Source organism: Enoplosus armatus, chromosome 21 (assembly GCF_043641665.1).
Source record: "Enoplosus armatus isolate fEnoArm2 chromosome 21, fEnoArm2.hap1, whole genome shotgun sequence".
Taxonomy (NCBI): domain Eukaryota; kingdom Metazoa; phylum Chordata; class Actinopteri; order Centrarchiformes; family Enoplosidae; genus Enoplosus; species Enoplosus armatus.
This window is the reverse complement of record NC_092200.1, coordinates 15703596-15723091: the sequence shown is the minus strand read 5'-3', so window position 1 is coordinate 15723091 and position 19496 is coordinate 15703596. Positions and strand designations below refer to the sequence as shown.

At 42.8% G+C, this 19496-nt stretch overlaps 1 protein-coding gene across 8 annotated transcripts; it reads right to left on the bottom strand.

The window, feature by feature from the left end:
* Positions 1-613: 613 nt before the first annotated feature.
* Positions 614-18954, bottom strand: pfkpa (phosphofructokinase, platelet a). Of its 8 annotated transcripts, XM_070928222.1 has the most exons (23): positions 18803-18954; positions 15988-16061; positions 15247-15324; positions 14795-14984; positions 14321-14486; positions 13941-13985; positions 13715-13823; positions 12929-13024; positions 12033-12125; positions 11254-11379; positions 10402-10466; positions 10023-10092; positions 8924-9070; positions 7725-7795; positions 7405-7492; positions 6412-6564; positions 5083-5235; positions 4033-4197; positions 3796-3857; positions 3306-3417; positions 2650-2749; positions 1607-1712; positions 614-1465 (listed from the first exon to the last, which is right to left on the bottom strand). In XM_070928222.1, the coding sequence occupies exons 1-23, from the start codon at positions 18894-18896 to the stop codon at positions 1309-1311; spliced, it is 2520 nt and encodes an 839-aa protein (XP_070784323.1). In that variant the 5' UTR covers positions 18897-18954; the 3' UTR covers positions 614-1308. The 8 variants fall into 8 exon arrangements, with proteins under 8 accessions (XP_070784323.1, XP_070784326.1, XP_070784327.1 ...); XM_070928225.1 differs by lacking the exons at positions 5083-5235; positions 12929-13024 and adding an exon at positions 13350-13445; XM_070928226.1 differs by lacking the exons at positions 6412-6564; positions 12929-13024 and adding an exon at positions 13350-13445.
* Between the last annotated feature and the right edge of the window lie 542 nt (positions 18955-19496).

The window sequence follows — 19496 nt, the reverse complement described above, 5'->3', positions numbered from 1 at the left end:
GAAAGGGACACAAAATGACTGCAGTGTGGCCGTTTTGTGTCTCTTCTTTATAATTGGTTTGCCTGTTTGTGGTCATTTTGTGCTCCTTTGTAGTTGTTTTAAGTCTCTTTGTGGCATTTCTCTGAAGTGTTTTTGCATCTCTGTAGTCATTTTGTGTCTGTAGTTGTTTGTCTTTGCATCAAGAAAAATGAACAGTCACTTCAAACAGAAGCTCTTGCCCAGTGGCCCCCTGACCCTTTGGGGGCCCTGGGCCTGCGCTCGGTAGGTCGGTTCAGTAATATTTAGTTGTCCAAGCTTTGGTGAAACCCCATGTAATGTAATTCTATTGAAGATTCAAAAGTTTCCCCAGATACCAAATATCTCAGGAAGCTTTTTTTGGGAAATGTGTATAAAATGAAGACATCTATAATATTTCCATAAGATGAAATGGGTCTGGGTTTGAATATTTCACTAAACAACAAAGAGCTGGAACGGCGTGATAGAGAATATAAATGATACTGTCAGAGTGGATTACAATGATTTTTCCAACTTTAAAGCTACTTAAAGGGGATGTTAAGGGGTTTGATTAAATTTCAATTAAATAAATCCAGTGACACTAATCAATAGAGTACACTTCTCAAGTCTGATTTTTATTCTGTGGGAAACATTAGTCTCTTACACGTCTAACTTGTTGGTGCAATATGACAGACAGCTACTCAGTACAGCAGTGCCTACAGTTAATAATATATCCATGTTTACAAGCAAAATAAACAATGTTAAAAAGATAAATATTAGTTTCAGTGTAAAGCACAGCACGCAGTTCTCTTGACTTGCAGCAGTAGAACTGTATTGCATCAGTCTCACATAAATATGCTGAACCTCACACTGGTTCTAGGCAGATACACACACTGGTTTTTACAGCAGATGCAGTGTCTATTCTGTCCTCGTGCAGCTCTGGACTCAGAGCCTGCCTAACCAACTGCAGACAGAAAGTGCAATTTAAAAACAATGGTGACACTAAACATCCAGGGCAACAAGGACACACAGATGCGTGGCAGGACTGCTGTGTGTATGTGTGCGAGAGTACGTGTGTGTTTGGTATTAGAAACACTGCAGAGGCTAGGTTACAGTTCATGAGTTTGTCAAGACAAAACAGAGAGGAGTGACATTGAAGGAAATGACACAGACAGGAAATGAACACGGTATGTGGCCAAACAGAGGCTGCTGTTGACGCTGTTACTGCTGTTTTACAACACACCCACTGACGCCTCACTGACTTGCAGTCTTACACACGGACTGGACTTTGCAGGCCACCGTACGTACTGGCCTTCACATGGCTACTGAAGCATCCGACTCTTTAGGCCGGTTGCGTACGACGTGCTCCAGCTGTCCGGAGTCTGAGACGTCGTAGCTCGTCTTGTACTTAGCTAGGATCTTCATCAGAGGGCGCAGCTTCAACCACCACTGTTCCTTAGGGATCCTGTGACTGCAGACACATGAAGAAATCTCAGCACTGTGGTTATGTGGTCAAAATATTAATATATATATACACTTCCTGTGATAGGTAAACTGATCTTCAAATGTAAAATTGGTGGAGTGTCCCTTTAACTTGTAGCGTGATACGTACACAAAGTCAGTCTCCTCCTTGAGTTGTACAACGGGCTGGAAGACCAGAGCCCTGCGACGCATCCCCAGCAGACAGCAGGAGTCCTCTGTGTTAGCAAACACTCGGCCTGCAGGGAAACACAGCAGCAGTCAGAGGTGTAAGCACACAGGAATCACCTTTTTTCTGGTTCCAAACATACTGTAGCACAGAGTAGACACTTGGCAGTGGCTGTGGGAGGTCGTATAGAGTGATGATGACCTTTCTCCAAGCTAGTAGCTATCCTTAAGTAACTAAAACAGCTATGTGTGGATCTACAGGAGGACTACAATGGGGTGCAACTGAAAGTCTAAAAACAAAAAGCAACATAGACAGACAAGAAGTTGTGGGGCAAAGCAGGAGACATAGAAATGTGTCCATAATTCATACTGCATAGCTTCCCGTCTTACAATTTCAGACGACTTGTGAATTGGAAATAGTGTAGCGTGGTGGCTACTGATAAATTTGTGAGACCAAGGCATAGACACAGACCAGCAGCAACACTGACCAGTCATAGCTGTACCCCACAACTGGATCTATAACATGGCAGATACGGCAGAACAATGGACAAGACAGACAGGGACATGGAGCTAAATATAAAGATATAGATGGTCATGGAGCCAGCATGGAAAAAAATGATTTACCTTCATCTTATGTCATCCATGTGTATGGGAAATAGACATAAAAAACAAAGAGGAGTTTTAACTTTAATTGTAGCCTTTATACACATGCAGTGTGCTTTTAAGACAAACTACTGTTAGAAGTATCACACATCACTCACAGTTATCCATCAACAGCCTCTAAGTACATTCAAGTCAATTTCTCATGTAATTGTTATGCTGATGAATGTGAATGATCAATACATAATTTCCTTTGAGAGGACAAAAATACATCAAAGTGTCAGCAGAGTGACTCCATGACAGATCTGGGTAAAGGTTCTGCTTCACAACGGTCGGCGCTTCTGCAGGGAGGGAGGCTCAGCTACCACAGGTCATTTCACTGATACTGAAGTGGGACATTGACCTTACCCTGTCTGAAGGTCTCCACCAGCTTTTTGGTGACCCACTGCATCGCCTTGGCGGAGATCTTGGTCCCAAAGTTCCGGTCAAATGGAGACGGTGCTCCTCCCTTTCAAAGGAATGAAAATGTCATTTGTTGCTTTTGAAGCACAAAACAACATGAGGATGGCGCTTGACATTTGGTATGTTTTCCATAAATGCCGTGTATTCAATTTAGCATGTTCTCTCGGTTTTGCTGTGGCCTGACCCAGAGCCACCAGGACACCCACCAAACTTCCGTCTTCTTTTTTTTCATACTTAAAAGTCTGTATTTGTTGAATTTGTTAGCTGTGCTATGTTTAAAACTGTTAATATCACCAAATATACTTTCATATTTTCTTTTCTGTATCCTATTACTTGCTAGAGACGCAACCCAATTCCCCCTTGGGGATCATCAAAGTTTTGTTTGATCCAGTTTTATCTGCGCTAATCTCAAGACACACAAAGCCAAAATACAACAAAGCTCATCCATGTAAAATAGGGATATGCATATTCATGATACAAATATAGAAAACTGTTTATTAAATCTTCCTTAGTCTGGACGATTTGTTACCCCTGACACCACTACAGAGGGGAATACTCCCATTTAGTCAGGATGAAATGGTAACCGACGTGGCTGTGCCTACCTGCTGCATGTGTCCCAGCACATTCTTCCTGGAGTCAAACACTCCCCTCCCTTCTTCAGAGTACAGCTGGTAGATAAAGTCTGTAGTGTAGTTTTCATTACAGTTCTCATTCCTACAAACACACACGGTGAAAGACAACAGTTTGAGTCTACATCTATCCATTGTTCCTGAAGTGCTAATAGAGATGTCTGCTGCACTATCAGCTTCATTCCTGGCTGGCTTCATGTTGTAGTGACATCAAGATGAGAGCGGTGCTGCAAAATGTCAGCTGTTAAACTGATGACAGATCAGATGTGTTTACTATACAAGCAACTTAAAATCACATACTGAGGGCTGACAATACTGGATTATAAGCACTCCTTCACCAGTGCACCAGTTACATTTCTGAATGTACCCCCTCCCCCCTCCATTACATAATCACTAAAGGATGTAGCCATAAAATGTACTGCGACTGTCTGGACGGGGCTAATTTAAGCAGTCATTATGTTACCTGAGGACCAGTCCTCTTTGAATGCTGGTCTTCATTTTCTCTGTTAAGTGTTCAACATTGGCCTGTGGGAATAAATGGGAATAAACAGTAAATGTGAGTAATGTTGACCAGTAGAATTATGAGCCCTCTAGTGGGTGAAGTGAGAGAAGGCGTGTTAGGGACTGAGTGCTTTGACAGAGAACTGAGGAAGGAATCAGTGTGTAATCAGAGGAGTTACAAAGAGCACGTGTGTGTTACCTGCAGGTCTCTGATGTCAAATGGCTCCTCGTAGATGTAGGCGGCGTCAGCTCCGGCGGCCAGGCCTCCTACACTGGCCAGGTAGCCACAGTAGCCTCCCATGGTCTCAATGATGAACACGCGTCTCTTGGTACCGCTGGCCGACTGCTTGATGCGGTCGCAAGTCTGACACATGCATACAAGCGATTAGTCTGCCAAATGTCATGTTAAGATATCAACGTAACATAAATCAAACCAGTAGGATTAAAAGTGTTATGATTAGAGGTCATATACTGTTAAAGTAATACATTCCACATAGAAAAGCGCTCTTCTCAAGGCCAGCATGCTTATTTCTCAATCTGCGCAAGAGTCACCTTGCTACATTTAAACAATTCAGGCAGATTCAGGCTAAAAAGCTGATTACACCAGTTAGACTGGAGGTCCTGCATGAGGATGAGAGAGCACATCAAGTGGTAAACTTCAGATCTCATTTACAGTTCAAATGTTACACACATTTAGTGAGGAAAGCTTTTCTACTTGATCTGACAGTAAAACATAATTTTGACTGTCCAATGGTGATAATCAGTTTGACATCAGGTGACTGTGATGTAAATGTTAAAGGGGCGTTCCAGTGAAGAAAGAATGGTCAAAATCAAGGCAGCAAGGGCCGAGATATTCTGACTTTTAGTCCCTAGTATGGGTCAAGATCAAGACATTTCCCATAATGCAACTTGATAGCATCTTGACAAGTAAACTGAACTTCATGTGTAAAATTGGTGGAGTGCCCCTTTAAAATGTTACAGACATTCAATGTTTGGGTTAAAGTTCATCTTATACCTGAGGTTAATGTTATAACAGTCAGGGTAAGCTTTGAGTTGGGATTAAAGTTAAGTTAAGATCAACGGCTACAGAAATCTATAGAGCTCGTGCAAATGCTGCGTCATGTATGCATATATGCATTTGACCATTCACTGCGCTGATACTTGATATCATCATTTTCATCCTCTTTGCATTAGCATCCTAAACAAAGCGGTCAAAGTTGTGGCGGTTATGGCGGTTCGACTGCCTTACCTCCACGATGGCATTGAGGGCCGTGTCTGCCCCGATACTTAGATCTGTGCCCGGTACATTGTTACTTATGGTGGCAGGCAGCATACACATCGGGATGCAAAACTCCTCATAGGTGGCACGAGCCTCATACAGCTGCAGCAGACTCTCAAATGCCTGAAGCGGCAGTATATGAAAACGCGTTAGAGCCACAGAAAGCCGGCCACTCAGTTTGCTAGAGCGTATCCTGCCATTCCGGCTCTTTCCGTGTGATAGTGGCAATGGCTTCCCTTTGGCAGAGAGGACGGGAGGACAGTGTGAACGGAGAGAGATGAAGAAGAATGTGAAGAAGGGGAAACAAAGAGAATGTAAGGAGGTGAGGACACTGAAAGAGTGGCAGAGTAGAGCCATGAAAGGTTTGGGGAACAGCAAGAAGGACAGTGATGGCACAGATAGAACAGCGGAAAGAAAGACAGGAAAAGATGTGAAAGGTAGAGGTGGGACAGAGGTCTGTGTGTTTGTGAGCCTCAGCAGCTATGACAGCCATTTCTGCTGCAGAAGGTTATATGCAGGCAAACACGGATCCAATCCACATACACGGGAGGAGGAGGAGGAATGAAGAAGATGGTGGCAAAGCCGAGACTCAGGCTCAGAGGTTTATATTTACGCTGGTTCCTCAGTTTATGTTAATTTGAATTACAATGATGCTTTAAACAAAACAGCAACAGCAATGATTCTGTATTTGCACAAAGAATGTAATGTGATGTTACTGAATAAAGTTAGTGTAGGAGCTTCATTATCAATTCAAGCATATACACAGTGCGTGTTAACTGTACTACAAGGCATTAGTTTGTGTTCTGTAGCTGTATGTGTGCGCTAACTAGACCTGCATACTGTTAGCCATTCATCTTGGTGTTAATGATGTGGGGAGAACACGGACACACAGTTGGGAAGAAGGGCAGGCAGAGCAAACATGGCGGTCACGACACCCGTGCACCTCACAGCATGCCTCCATGTTGTCACTCACTTACTCACCTGATGGGGAAGGGAGGGACGCTACTCTGGAACTTGGTTTTACCTTTACCAGTCATGCCTCACAGTACAGACATGGCTCAATATGTCTGTCTGGCGGAATTTCGGATCTTTTCTTTTTGTGAAGTTTGGCTAACAGATGCCATGTTTGCAAAATGTCCTCCAAATAGTTCCCTGACAGGCTGCTAAATACGTTGAATGACTGGTAAAATGACTGAGTGAGCGATTTCTCCCTTCTTGAAACATGGCTGGCTATGTGAGCATATCTGTCTGTGTGTTTGCTGAGATCAGCTGTTCTGGTTGCCAGCCCCCATCACTTACAGTAGTGATGGCGTTCAGAGCCGTGTCAGCGCCAATGCTGAGGTCAGAGCCCGGCACATTGTTGGAGACAGTGGCTGGGACCATGACCATGGGCACACAGAACTCGTCATATTTCCCGCGCGCCGTTAACAATTCCAGCAGTGACAGGAAGGCCTGCAGGGCAGAGCCAAGGGCTTTAGTGTCTGCGAGGGGGGAAGAACTTGGTTTGGTTGCGAAGGTGCTACTTGCCACAAGGAAGGGAAAGATAAAAATGGAGGGTGCCAAGGGGAGGAGCCAGGTCTATCACAACGGACAGCAGCGAAACAGGCAGGTACCACTCCACAGATATTCTGAACATCATCTCTCTCTCTTACTCTCTCACACACACACGCACACACACACACACACACACACACACACACACACACACTCACACACACACGCACAAAACACATCACAGGTAAATAAAGCTGGTGAGCATCTAAACGGGAGTGCGTGAAATGGCTGGAAAAAAAAGCAGGAGCTCTCTGTTTCCGATTAAAACCAAATCATCAGATTATTTGTATTTCAGTTACAGTGTTGCTTCACTTTTCATTTAAATAATTAAAATGCCACAAATTGAGAATCCTACTTTCTCTCTAGTAATATATTCAAAGTAATAAAAATGAACAGTGAACCAACTTTATGCTACAATTCATGTTTCAGGTTTTGGCAGAGAAATGTCTTTGAAGCATGATTATGGATATGACTGATGGAAAGGACATTACATTACAGTGTTTACTGTCTTAAACGGTACATATGGATGTCTGAATATAAAATTAGCTTCAGTTACATTGTCAGTTTTAAGAGCAAAAATGTTACTCCTCATAATGTTGCTAAATATGAAATATAGCATTAGCGCCAATGTCATGAAGCTTCAAAACTCAAGAGGCAAAAGGCTTATGGAAATCAAAAGTGAGAATGTAGCCTCATTAGCAAAATTAGCTGGTAGGGACAAAAGAGTTTTAAACGTACCTCAAATCCACCAACAACTAGCAGTGCATTAATGTTTTGCTTTCGCATCTGCTCAGCAATTTTGTCAACATGCTTCGCAGGAAGTGTTCTGAAAGAAGGAAGGGAAAGAACTAAATTGTTATTTGTGAAGAAAAACATCACACAAACACTCAAATTTTTACAAAGTTTTGTGTATCCAGAGTCTACAGCAGTAATGTTTACAATACTCTACCACTCCAAGGGATGACTTAATAAATAATTATTAAAGAAAACAACTTCATGGATTCCCGCTGTAACGCTAAACAGTTGCTGCAATAAGAGATAACAGATCAAAATGTTACCTTTTGGTTCCCAACAGAGATCCACCTTGTCCTGTCCATCCTCCCACATCAGCCCATTTAATCTCCTTAATCTGAGGGGAACACAACAGCAACACGTGGAATCTTAAATATCTTATTGGAGCATGCTTCCTTCCCTTAGCATTTAAATTCATGAATCCTTTGCTTAAGATTGTTTCTATGTTGTTGTTGGTCCATTTACCACACACTTTAATACACCCAGAACCTCCTCTGTTAGCTACAATTCTGTATTATCTGACACGTCCTCCTGGGGTCTGTGTGGTGAGAATGTTAGGAGGAGAGTTAATTTTCTAGACACACTCTCTTATATATAACTGAGGAACTGGACCAGTGAAAACAGAGAGGTATGTAGCAGAGAGTCCCAGAGCACTGAAGTATAGAAATCCATTACTCCCGCTGCTATAATCTTCTTAGGGTCAGTTGGCACAGCCTGACTTCAGCTGGCCAGGGCACACAGAGGGTGTTTAACTAACCGGTGATATTGGAGCCATTTTGATGAAGATAAATGGTCAGATCGTTTGTCAAGTGCTGTTCTTTGAACTATAGACTGAGGGGATTTAAGATTTCCACTGGGAAAAGGTCAGAAGAGGATAAGGTGTGTGTGAGTGCGAAACCAGTTCTACCAGTCATGCAGCAGGAAAACAACAATGTCTCACATTACAGCAGTCTCACAAAGCAGACTCAGATATCTTTTGTCTGATTTCACCTTTCATTCAAAATGTAAGACTTCCTCCACAGTTAGATCAGGTGAGAATCATCCCACTGACTGATTGAAGCTGTGTTACACAGTCTGTATATTCTGTAGCCCTCTATCGGTTTGTTGTGGTACTGTGTCAACTTTGGCTGAGCAGGGCAGAGGAAGGACAGTCAGTGTGGGAAATTGGTTTACATTAATCTGAGCAGATTATCCCCTGGGTTTCCCTGATCATTCTTCAGCCAGAGAGCTAGCATTGTGTATTGTCTGACTCACAGATTCTCTTTGAGTTATTGATTCAAACATGAAAGTAGCACACATGCTACTGTATTTAGCTCTTAGGGTAGATTATTTGATGAATACATGTAAATTATGACATTAAATCTCCTTAGACTGATAATCTTTCCTACAAGAATGCAAAGCGGCGTTTACAAGCAATACCAGGATATCTGGTATACCACCAGTATATCAGTGCTATAGTACCCACCTGTCCTTTGGAGAATCCCTCAAACCCATCACTGACAGCAAACATCTTGTGCCCCTCAGAGATGCCCACCCTGACGGCCGAACGGACGGCAGCATTCATGCCCGCTGCAGGGGCACCTACATTCAACACTGCCACGTTGAAGTTGCTCTGAGGGCATAAAACACACGATTAACAGACATCAAATGTGACTTAAATTGTTTCATCATCACACTGCATATAGAGAGTATGTTACAGTTGTTGTTGCAGGACAGTTGATCAAGCTCAGCAAGAATTAATCAATAAATGGTTTCTGGTCTGCTCTCAGCTCCATGCTGGGCCTACAGTGGTCATTATCACAGATGCAGGGGGGGAACCAAACCCTGAGGCGAGATCCACAGCATGGAGCCTGCCCGTGCTGCCTCTACACTTCACTGATCTTCAGTCTGAGCGGCCGCCTTTGGTGCCACAGCAGCAGGCTGCCACAGCTCCTGGCAGGGTTGAACAAGTCATCCCTCAGTGGGGAGCCAGGTGTCATCTGATATCACTGCACAACACACCAACACTGAGACACCTGCGCCTCATGTGAAGCCTACACGTCACTACACTTACAGGCTACACAGCAAATAAAGGTAACACAGCATGTAGATAAAAACATTATTATTAACTGGTCACCATAATTACAAGTCACCTTATTTTCCACTTAACAGGAAACAACTGACACCATATCTGATGCATGCCAGCATCACCTGCATGCTATGATGCACCACATCACTCAATTTGGCCAAACAACACAGTTACAGGAATACTTTACTCAGGGAGCCTTGTTTTTCCAGGGATACCTCCTTAAAATAGCAGCAGCACGACGCATCATGACTGCAGTAGCTGAGTCATTATCTGTCAGCATATCCTTAGGACAGTGTAATAAAAAATTAAACATGTCAGTGGCTTGGGGAGGCCGACTCAGCTCTCTAAAACAACCTGCACTACCGCTACTGTATGTATCAAAACTCCTGCTTTGTGTGGGTAAATCTCTGGTTTGTGTTAAGAGTCAGCAAACAAGGCTGTCAACACTGTCAAAAGCCCCAACAGGGGAATGTCAAGATGCCGTGAGGTGACTTACAGTAGGCAGGTCGGATTCTGGTTTACGATGAGCCAGCAGTTTGTATGTCTTCAGGTTGTTTTCAAAACTCCTGCAGTAAAACATGAGACACGCAATATTGTTAAAATAATAGTGTGGTACCTTTTCAGGGCCACGTACATGGAAATGCACAAAACAGGGGCAAAACTGAGGGTTGTATTATGAATTATCTTCATAATTATTGTTTCCAACTGCTTGTTGACTGCATCCTGAGTGTAAACAACAGACTGGTGGTGTTCTAAAATAGCACCATGATACACCTGTCTTCGGTAAGCAACATCACATTGATGCCATGTCTTGATCCTGAGTGAAGTGATGGCTTTGGTATATCAGATTGGTCCCAGTGGGTTGTCAATCATACCTGCCCCGAAGCTTAACTGCATCCTCAAACCGTTTCTCATCCATGGCCTTCTGGACCTCTTGAGTCTAAGGAAAAGAGAGAGGTGTGAATTGAGTATTATTTAATACAATGTATTTCCTGTATGTACCAAAGCACTTTGTTTAATCAGCAAAGCTAAGCTATTTATTAAATATCTGTAGGCATTCACACTGTGACCTTTGAACAATCGCTGCATGTAGGACTCACTGCCCTTCCAGCATAAAGAGAGAGCACAATGCAAGAGTACATCAGACAACATGTCATCCTCTGTTCCAGCCCGAAAAGGTGCTACTCTGTGACCTTGTTTTGACCTGTAACAGAATTGTCTGCATTCATTGAACCACTTCAAATCTGACAATATCAGAAAACAGTAGCAAGATTCTCCCTTGAGTTCTGTCAAAATCCAAACATGACATGGGAGTGCAACAACAAAGCCTCTTTGTGCGTTTCTATGGCGATGGGTTGCTATTACATCACCATCCCCCAGGCATCGCCAACCCTGCCAAATGCTTCAGATAATCATTAACCAGGCACAACTGCCTCTCAAACAATACAACTCTCTTGTGAACATTAGTGCCACTCCAGGCCCAATGGGCTGTGCTGTTTGTCATCATTACTTATACTTCTCCAACCAGTCCCCACTGACCCGGCCTCTCTGAGTCCAGAAGAGTCTTTTCCCACTGTTTGTATTTGCTTTGCAGCTTCCCTCTCTCCTCAGCTTCCATACTTATAAATATGTGTGTGTGTGTGTGTGTGTGTGTGTGTGTGTGTGTGTGTGTGTGTGTGTGTGTGTGTGGCAGTCTTGGCCCGTTTCCAGCCCATTCCAGTGCCTACCATCTGTACACACTCCATCAGAGGCAGGCGCACCGACTGGTTACCGCACAGAGAGACCACACAGGCCGGCGTGTTGGCTGTGGTCTCCAGAAGGGCGAGAACAGCCTCCACACCCATTCGACTGGCCTGTGTGAAAAAACACACACAGATAAAAATACAAAATGCATCATCCTCATCCTCGTTTGTTTGTTTTCAAATTCAATTCAAAATTGGACTAAACTCTCCACTATATCCATATTTTTCACTGCTTTGACTCACAGTTTGTTTGTGGTAAACATGAAGAGATCTGTCACACACGCTCTGTGATGTAGTGCTTCACATGCTGAGCCATAAATCTGTTAATGTGCTTAACCTAAAACCTGGGGCCATTTCTCCTCAGACACACACAGGATTAAACAGGAAATGCTCTGGACAACTGGACAATTCCTACCAAAATACACTGCAATAGTGTACACTAGGTTAAAAGTGTGCATGCTAATATAGAGAATTTCTATTTTAAATGCTACAACGAGTGATAGGTAAGCAGGGAAATTGTAGTCAAAGAAAGACAGATAAATCACTTCTGATGTTACGTTCTAGTCCAAAACCAAAGATATTCAGTTTGCTATCACATATGACAAAGAAAAGCATCAAATCCTGATATCTGAGGAGCTGTAACCAGCAAATGTTGGCATTTTGCTTGAAAAATTACTAAAATGATAAATCCATTATATAAATAGTTACAGATACATTTTCTGTTGTTCGCCTTATTGACTAAACAGTGGAAGTGGAGGACCTACCAGGATGCGGTCAAAAGCAGAAGGGGTCCCTCCTCTCTGCACATGCCCCAGGATTGTCACTCGTGTGTCGAAACCCAAGCATTTGACCACAAGCTAGGAGGATACAATGTACAGGTCAAATATTGTGGCAATATATTGTTATTGCTCTAATGGGAAATACTACATACATTTAACTAATTTACCGTGATGTGAAATGATACTAATTCATCTCATGCATATTAGTAATACAGCTAATTGTGAAATTATGTCTGCAATAGAGCTACACTGTGAAATATATGCCAAAATGCATACATACATACATGGACCGACACATCACACACACGCATACAAAAAAACACAGTCGAAAAGCTGAAGAGAAGGGGAAACAGCAAAGCACAAGCAAGCCATTCTAATTTTTCAGTCATGTTAGCAGAGAGCTCTTAGCTTATACTGAACATCACAGAAGACCCCAAGCGGGAAGTGGTAAATTAAATGGAGATACTCGGGTACTGTACAAGAAAACACAGATGCTTGACATGTTTGCCTTCAAATGAAGAACAGTTAGTGCAGGGTCATGGCATACAGTGATCATCTCTATGAGCAGATTTAATGTGTAAAAGTGTCAAAACACAAACGTATTAAATTAAAATCAATACAAACTATGTGTGAGGCAGTTATAAATAAATGACATTTGATTTTACAAATGTCTGGGCGTGAGGTTTAGTGAGGGTATCTGCTCAGGGTTGTACAGCGGTAGTAGTATGGTGAAAGCCATCTTACCAAACTAGAGAGTGTGTCTGATAGAGCACTCCAGAAACACAGCAACAGAGTCAAAGCCACACCAGGGCAGCAGTACAGTAGTAGTCATACAGGAGGCAGTTGAAGCTGGAACTTGCCACACAAAGCTCTGTACTTACATTCTTGATATAGTCAGTGGTAATGGGCGTGTTGCTACGATCAATCGCCCCTTCGGCTACAATTATGATATTCAGCCTTTTCATCCCTGCTCGGTTCTACAAGGAGGGGTGGTGGAGAAACAACATGACAGAAAAACTGAGACTGTGGCTGTGACGTGGGCTTTCAGAAGCATGGGGGCCAGACGATGCCAACAGCCGGGGAGCTGAGGACAACTTCTTTCATAAAGACAGATCAGCAATATCCTGTCAACCTTATTGCTCGTCATCACTGCATTATTGTGGACTTAGCATACAGCATCATGATTATGTTATGAAAACTGTAATACGTAATATTTAGGCCATCTGTGGCTCAGAAGACTGTTTTCCATCAGTCGGGTCTCCATGCTTCTGGCTTCCCCTTTCTTTGCACTCAGGTACTCACATCCTTGACAATACTAGAGGTTATAGGCTTCCCATGCCTGTCAATGGCTCCCTCTGCAACTATGATTATGTTCAGCCTTGTGCCCCTGGAACGGGTCTGAATCATAGAACAATGGCATGTTTCCAAAGCAGAAAAAAACCACAATAAGACACCGGACGACTGAGGCTCAAAACTTTCCTTCACATCAGTCTTCTCTGATTAAAAAAAATCCAGGATTCACTCCTTGTAGAAAAACAGAAAAGTTGTGCAGAATAATAACAACACTGTCATGTTAAACAAGACTGCTAGAAAACCCTATACAGCATTGACACTGGGACAATATGGTTCACTGGGTTCACTGTGGGGAATAAGTAAGATTTTGTTACCGCAGACAGCTTTTGACACATCTTGTCCTCCCAGCCGTCCTCTGGGGGCATCTCAGGGATTAACACCCAGTCTGCCCCACAAGCCAGGGCGCTCACCAAAGCCAGGTAGCTAGGATAAAACACGCAGACAGAACACTGTGTATATAAACAGATTTGATCATGTTGTCTCTGCCTCATGGAATCATGTTTTTGGATCTGCTGTTAAGTTTATGAAATGCATTCTTACCCACAGTGTCGGCCCATGACCTCTAGCACAAATGTTCTCTGGTGACTGAAAGATCAGAACAGAAAATATGACTTAGCAGTGCAGCAGAGTAATACAGCACTGGACTGATGTATTCAAGAACAGACATTTGAAAGATGATGCTGAATGGAGCTGAAATTAGCCTAAACTGGTGATAGGTTTGGTGCGAGTATATTCCACTACAATACCTTTAGTTTCTATTTTTCTATTTGAACTTAAATTGTATTTAGGACTTCAAATGGACATATTATCATTATCCATCTTTCCAGTTTAGGGTGTACTACAGCTCATAGCCTCAGATATAAGATATAAATAACTAAATAAATAAATAAATAAATGTAGCTCCTCTATCTTTCCCTCACCTCTGTGCAGTTGTCATAATTGCGTCCACCACCTCGATGATTCTGTGCAGAGCAGAGTCAGTGCCGATTGTCATGTCAGTTCCGCAGAAGTCGTTATCAATGGAGCCGACCATCCCGACGATGTGAAGGGCAGAATACTTCTGAACGGCATCAGCTTTGATTAAGCCTGAGAAGAACAGGAAGTTAGAGCTGAACTAGTGTCTCCTCTGTGATTTCCAGTGTATTTCTACAGTAATTCAAACAGGTTACTCTCACAGCTTCTTGTCAAAATATCAGCATGAGCAGACACGGAAACTGCTGAGCTCTGGAAAAGATCCTAAACAGTTCTTAACTGTAAGAAACATCACTGATTTAAAAAACAAACCCCTTCAGATTAAAACAGTTAAACAGTTACAGTTTTTGCATGCTGGACATCCGCAATTAAGAAAATAGTACCAGGGTAAAGCAAAGAGGAGGTTCATCTTTCCTCAGTACCTTGATCCACCAGCTCCCCCAGCAGCCCGCTCCATTCCTCCCTGAAGAGATTGGCTCCCGTCAGACTGCCATCTCCACCGATCACACACAGGTTGGTGATGCCGTGCTGCACCAGGTTGTGAGCTGCCTTCAGGCGTCCCTCATGGGTGCGGAACTCTTTACAGCGGGCACTGCCGATAACAGTCCCGCCCTGATGGCGACAGGTGTGTAAATGTCTACACCCTAACACACCCTCTTTTCCTGTGACTTTAAGTCACTCAGCTTCTTTTTCTCACTTCATTGATAACTCTTTTTCAGTTAAAGTACTGTAATGTGAAAAGTTTGAGAACTCGAAAAGTTATTGTACTTTTATTTTATAATGTTAAACCCTCCAACAAATAAGAGAGCTGTTTCTAAAGCCCATACAGCAATTTCATTAGATGTGTGGACTGCTGCCCATGATAATTACTTACCACTTGTAGCATGCTGGAGACACTTTCCCATGTGGCTTCCTCTATGTTCTCTCCACCATCCACCATACCCTGATATCCCTGATAAAAAAAGATGTAGCTTCTTAGTAAACAAATACAAGAGATTTCCAAACAGATACTCTACAAGCAACATTAAGCTAACAGCTGGAGTAACGTGGACTCAACTGGATCACTAGGTCGTCATATTTCTACCTAATGCAATACCACAGTACAAATGTGTAATTGTGAAACTCAAGAATTGGAGAAAGCTGGTTTAAAGTGTCCTGAAGAAGCATGCAGGAGAACTGTGGCACCTGAGTGGGAGGGGAGTTTCAGACGGGGTATCTGCTAAAGCCTCAAGTCAGTTATGTAACAACACACTGAGCGAGGAGGTCCATGACATACACAGATGTGCAGGGATCACGGGATGTGCAAGCCAAAGCTCCTCTAACATCTGCTACATGGTGTGCGTGCAGCCGTCCCTTCATGAAACGCATTTGAAAACACTTCCCACTGCTTCCAATATCTTTGATATTAAGTTGCTAAAAATAGATTTCTCATACTTCTGCAAAGAAATTTAACATTGTTAAAAGTATGCTAAAAATTGTTTTAAAATGTAAAGGAATTTAGAGATGATGTGGCTGCAAGTCATGTTTTCCTACTTCTGGCCCACTTCCATAACTTTTCCTAGTTCAGGCCCACTTCCAAGGTCTTAATAATGATCATCACAAAGCAAGGGCTCACCTCATGAATGAAATAAACTTTTGCTCCCACATATAACCCCATTCGAACCACGGCACGTACAGCAGCATTCATCCCTGGAGAGAAAAAAAAGAATACAAAAAGGTAATTTTAACAATAAAACAAACTTTGTGCAACACTGCAGTGATGAGTAGGGCAAAGTGAAGCTTTGAAGAGGGAAAACACGCATGTTTCAACTGTAGCAAATCATTGTACAATCCTGATTTGCATGGCTGCTCCACAGTGGCTGCATGGATATTCATATAATTGCTGCCACAAAGAGCTGCAGCAGTAAAACTTTAATTTCCTCTCTCTAACTATTTATTTAGTCTTGAGTGTGTGTGACAATGTATGTTAAGTGTGTGTGTAATCGCAGCCTATCTGTGTTCATAATGTGTGGCTTGGGCCAAATGTTTTCTCACCACAGCACACTGCCATTTTTGGTCAAAAAGGTTTCCCAGCCCCTCCTACAGCCTCTCAGTTGCTTTGTGGACTTGGTAACCAATAAGGCACTGCTCTGTGACTTGAATGTCAATGGCAGGTTAGCTTAAACGCTGACAGTTGGAATAATGGATAATGCTTTACCACAGCAGGCAGACAGGAACTTGGCTGACTAGAGGAGATGTAAACAGAAGGAATGACTGAATTTCCTTTCTCTGCACAAACCGCTGAATACTGCAGCTCTGATGGCAGCCAAGCAGTGCTGATACTAAGCAACACAAAAGTTTAGGCCATTGGGGCAGTGGAGAAGACAGCAATGAAAGTGAAAAGACAGTAAAACGCATAAGGTAAACTGTACTGGGAAGTAAAAATGTTTTTTTCAACATGGAAAGTCACAGAACCAGCAAAGCACCATTAGAGAGGGACTGACTATTCACCATACTGTCCAGTGTGACCTATTGTGACCTGCCAGAAGCCAGAAGTGACCTATTGTCTCGTTACATAACTGTGTTTAAATGAACAGCGTGGTTTAATCACAGTCAAGGAAGACAGAAGAGGTTTAGAGACTGAGGAACAGACAACTAGAGTGAGAAAGACAGAGATAAAATTTAAAGATCATCCAAGAAATGTATCTTTTGTTTCTTGTCGAGCTAGATGTCTTTATCAGGGTTGCAAGACATTAAGTTTGGCCTTCTCATTCTGCAGGACCAACACTTTCTCATGCAGAGTGAGTGAAAAGACTAAGCCAAGGCTACACAATGCCCTCTGACACTGACATTCAGCTCCTGTCATGCATGCCACAGCCTCATTGCTTTGCTCTGGGGCCAACTCCATGCATTTTTTTGTGCGTGTATGTGTTCATGTGTGTGCCAACAGTGAATTCTAATTCTAAAACCACCCACCACCAAAGATCGATTCATTTCCCCTGAGCCCAGCAGAGCTATAATGTAGATAACTTGGCTGGCATTAAAAAAATGCTGAATACTGCCGTGCTGCTTCTTGGTGAAGAGCAGAAAGCAAAGAATGCAAGCTAAAACAACATCTCCAGGTTGACCCCCCCACAGGCCTTTTTCAGAGCAGACTTTTAGACATGTCATATGTTATACTACATACCTGTGCATCAATACAGGAACATGTGGTTAATAAGATATTTATTCTTTCAGACAACCCACTTAGACTGATATATTAATGATATCTTAGGTTGAGTGGCTTTTTACTACGTTCGATTTTAAAAAGTCAGTGTTGCGATGGATTTAATTCTGTTTATTCCATTAAATAATCATGGTATAACTAGTCAGAATGGAACTGGCCATCTAGAGGAAGCCCTTTGCCAAAAACAAAACATAACCATAACATCTTCAATGCTTCAACAGGTTACACTACTGTACATTATTATGTAATTTGTCTCTAAAACTGTATTATTACTTAAATATCGCACTGACACAAACAGGCCTAATAATTACTGGCAACTTTCAATTAATAACTGAAGTTTTAGTTTTGCCTTCAAAATGAATGTCAAAAAAAAATTATGGCTAGAATTGAGAAGCAACATTTTCAGCATTAAGTTGCAGTGTCCCTTCGACGTATATTATATTTGTCTGTGCTAAACTAGTAGCACCTAATGACTACTAACAGGCAGAGCTTTACATCGTGGCAGTAGGAGTGTATAACTAGTGTTTAGATGATGTGTAGGAGACGAGCCGCTGGGCACGTGACCAGGGTTTCCTCTGTGACGCACGCCCCAACTGGGAGAGACGTAGCAGAGATGAATGCAGCTCATCACGTACACAGGATACAGGCATCCCACCACTGGCCCACACTGTGACTGCTGACCACAACCTCAAGTCTCGGCTCACTGAAAATGAACTTGTTTCGAATGCTATTTTGCAGTTTCTACCCTCCTCGTCAGTTTCTGCCTGTCAGTCGCCTACACGCCGCAATGCAGTGGCCTGCGCTTTTATGGCTGTCACTGCTTCTCCAAGTTAATTAGACTGTGAGTTAAATTAAAAGGTAACATAAACTCGTCAATAAATGCAGGCCTGTGAATAGGAACACGGCTCGACCTTGCCAGCTCTCTAAACTTCAGCCATGGTGCGTAGCGACAAACATGCCACCAAGTCAGTGACAAAGGATGATGCTGTTAGCTAGTTAGCAGGATATGTCATGTTAGCATGCTAACTGGCGGGCTTCCAGAATGAATGGTCACAACATTGCTGATTTGCTGTTTACATTTAGCTATACTGTAATAATAAAAGGCCTCGACACTTCACTAACGGTCCAGCATCACACAGGTGAAGACGTGTATTTTCGCCCTCTGCGGGCCTGTTCACACTGATACAATGACACATATCTGTGAAACTGTCACTCGACAGTTTACCTTGAGCATCCCCTCCGCTCGTCAGCACTGCGATAGCTTTCCCCGCTCCCGACAGGTTCTCAAAGAATATTTTCTTGCTGTCTGGCTGCGCCATTTTCACAGCGGTTCAGTGTATATCCCAGACCAATTCGATAAAATAATACAGCGGGCCCGCAACAGTATAAAATTGTGCTAAAATGATGAAGGGCAACAGCCGTCCGCCCCCTCTACCTATGTATGCCCGCTATGCTCTCCTTCTCCCTGTTCCGCATCTATTCGTCGATTTGCATAGACAGAGTGATTGGCATCGCCATTAGCCAACCAGCTCTTGGTTCAAGTAGCTTTTCTTTGACTTTAAACCAATGACAAGGAATGTAGATTATATGTGGGCGGGGAAGACAGTGGGAAGATGCCGGTATAAATCTCAGGGACGTTGTTAGGGGTTAAAACCCAACTAAACCAAGTTTATTCTACTAAATTCCTGTGAAGTAGTCCGAAATATGTGTACTGGAGGAAGCTGGAAGAAAGTTCAGTTCAGCAGGTTCAGTTCCACACAGAAACAACGTTACAGTGTAGCATCGTTGGAATGACACAGTATTGCAATGTAGCCTAGTTAATAAGTGGCAACACAATAAATAATATGCACATTGTTAAAGCTAATAAATTATTTCCCCTAGCCCCCTCACAGTGGATTAATTATCACAGCATGCCGAAA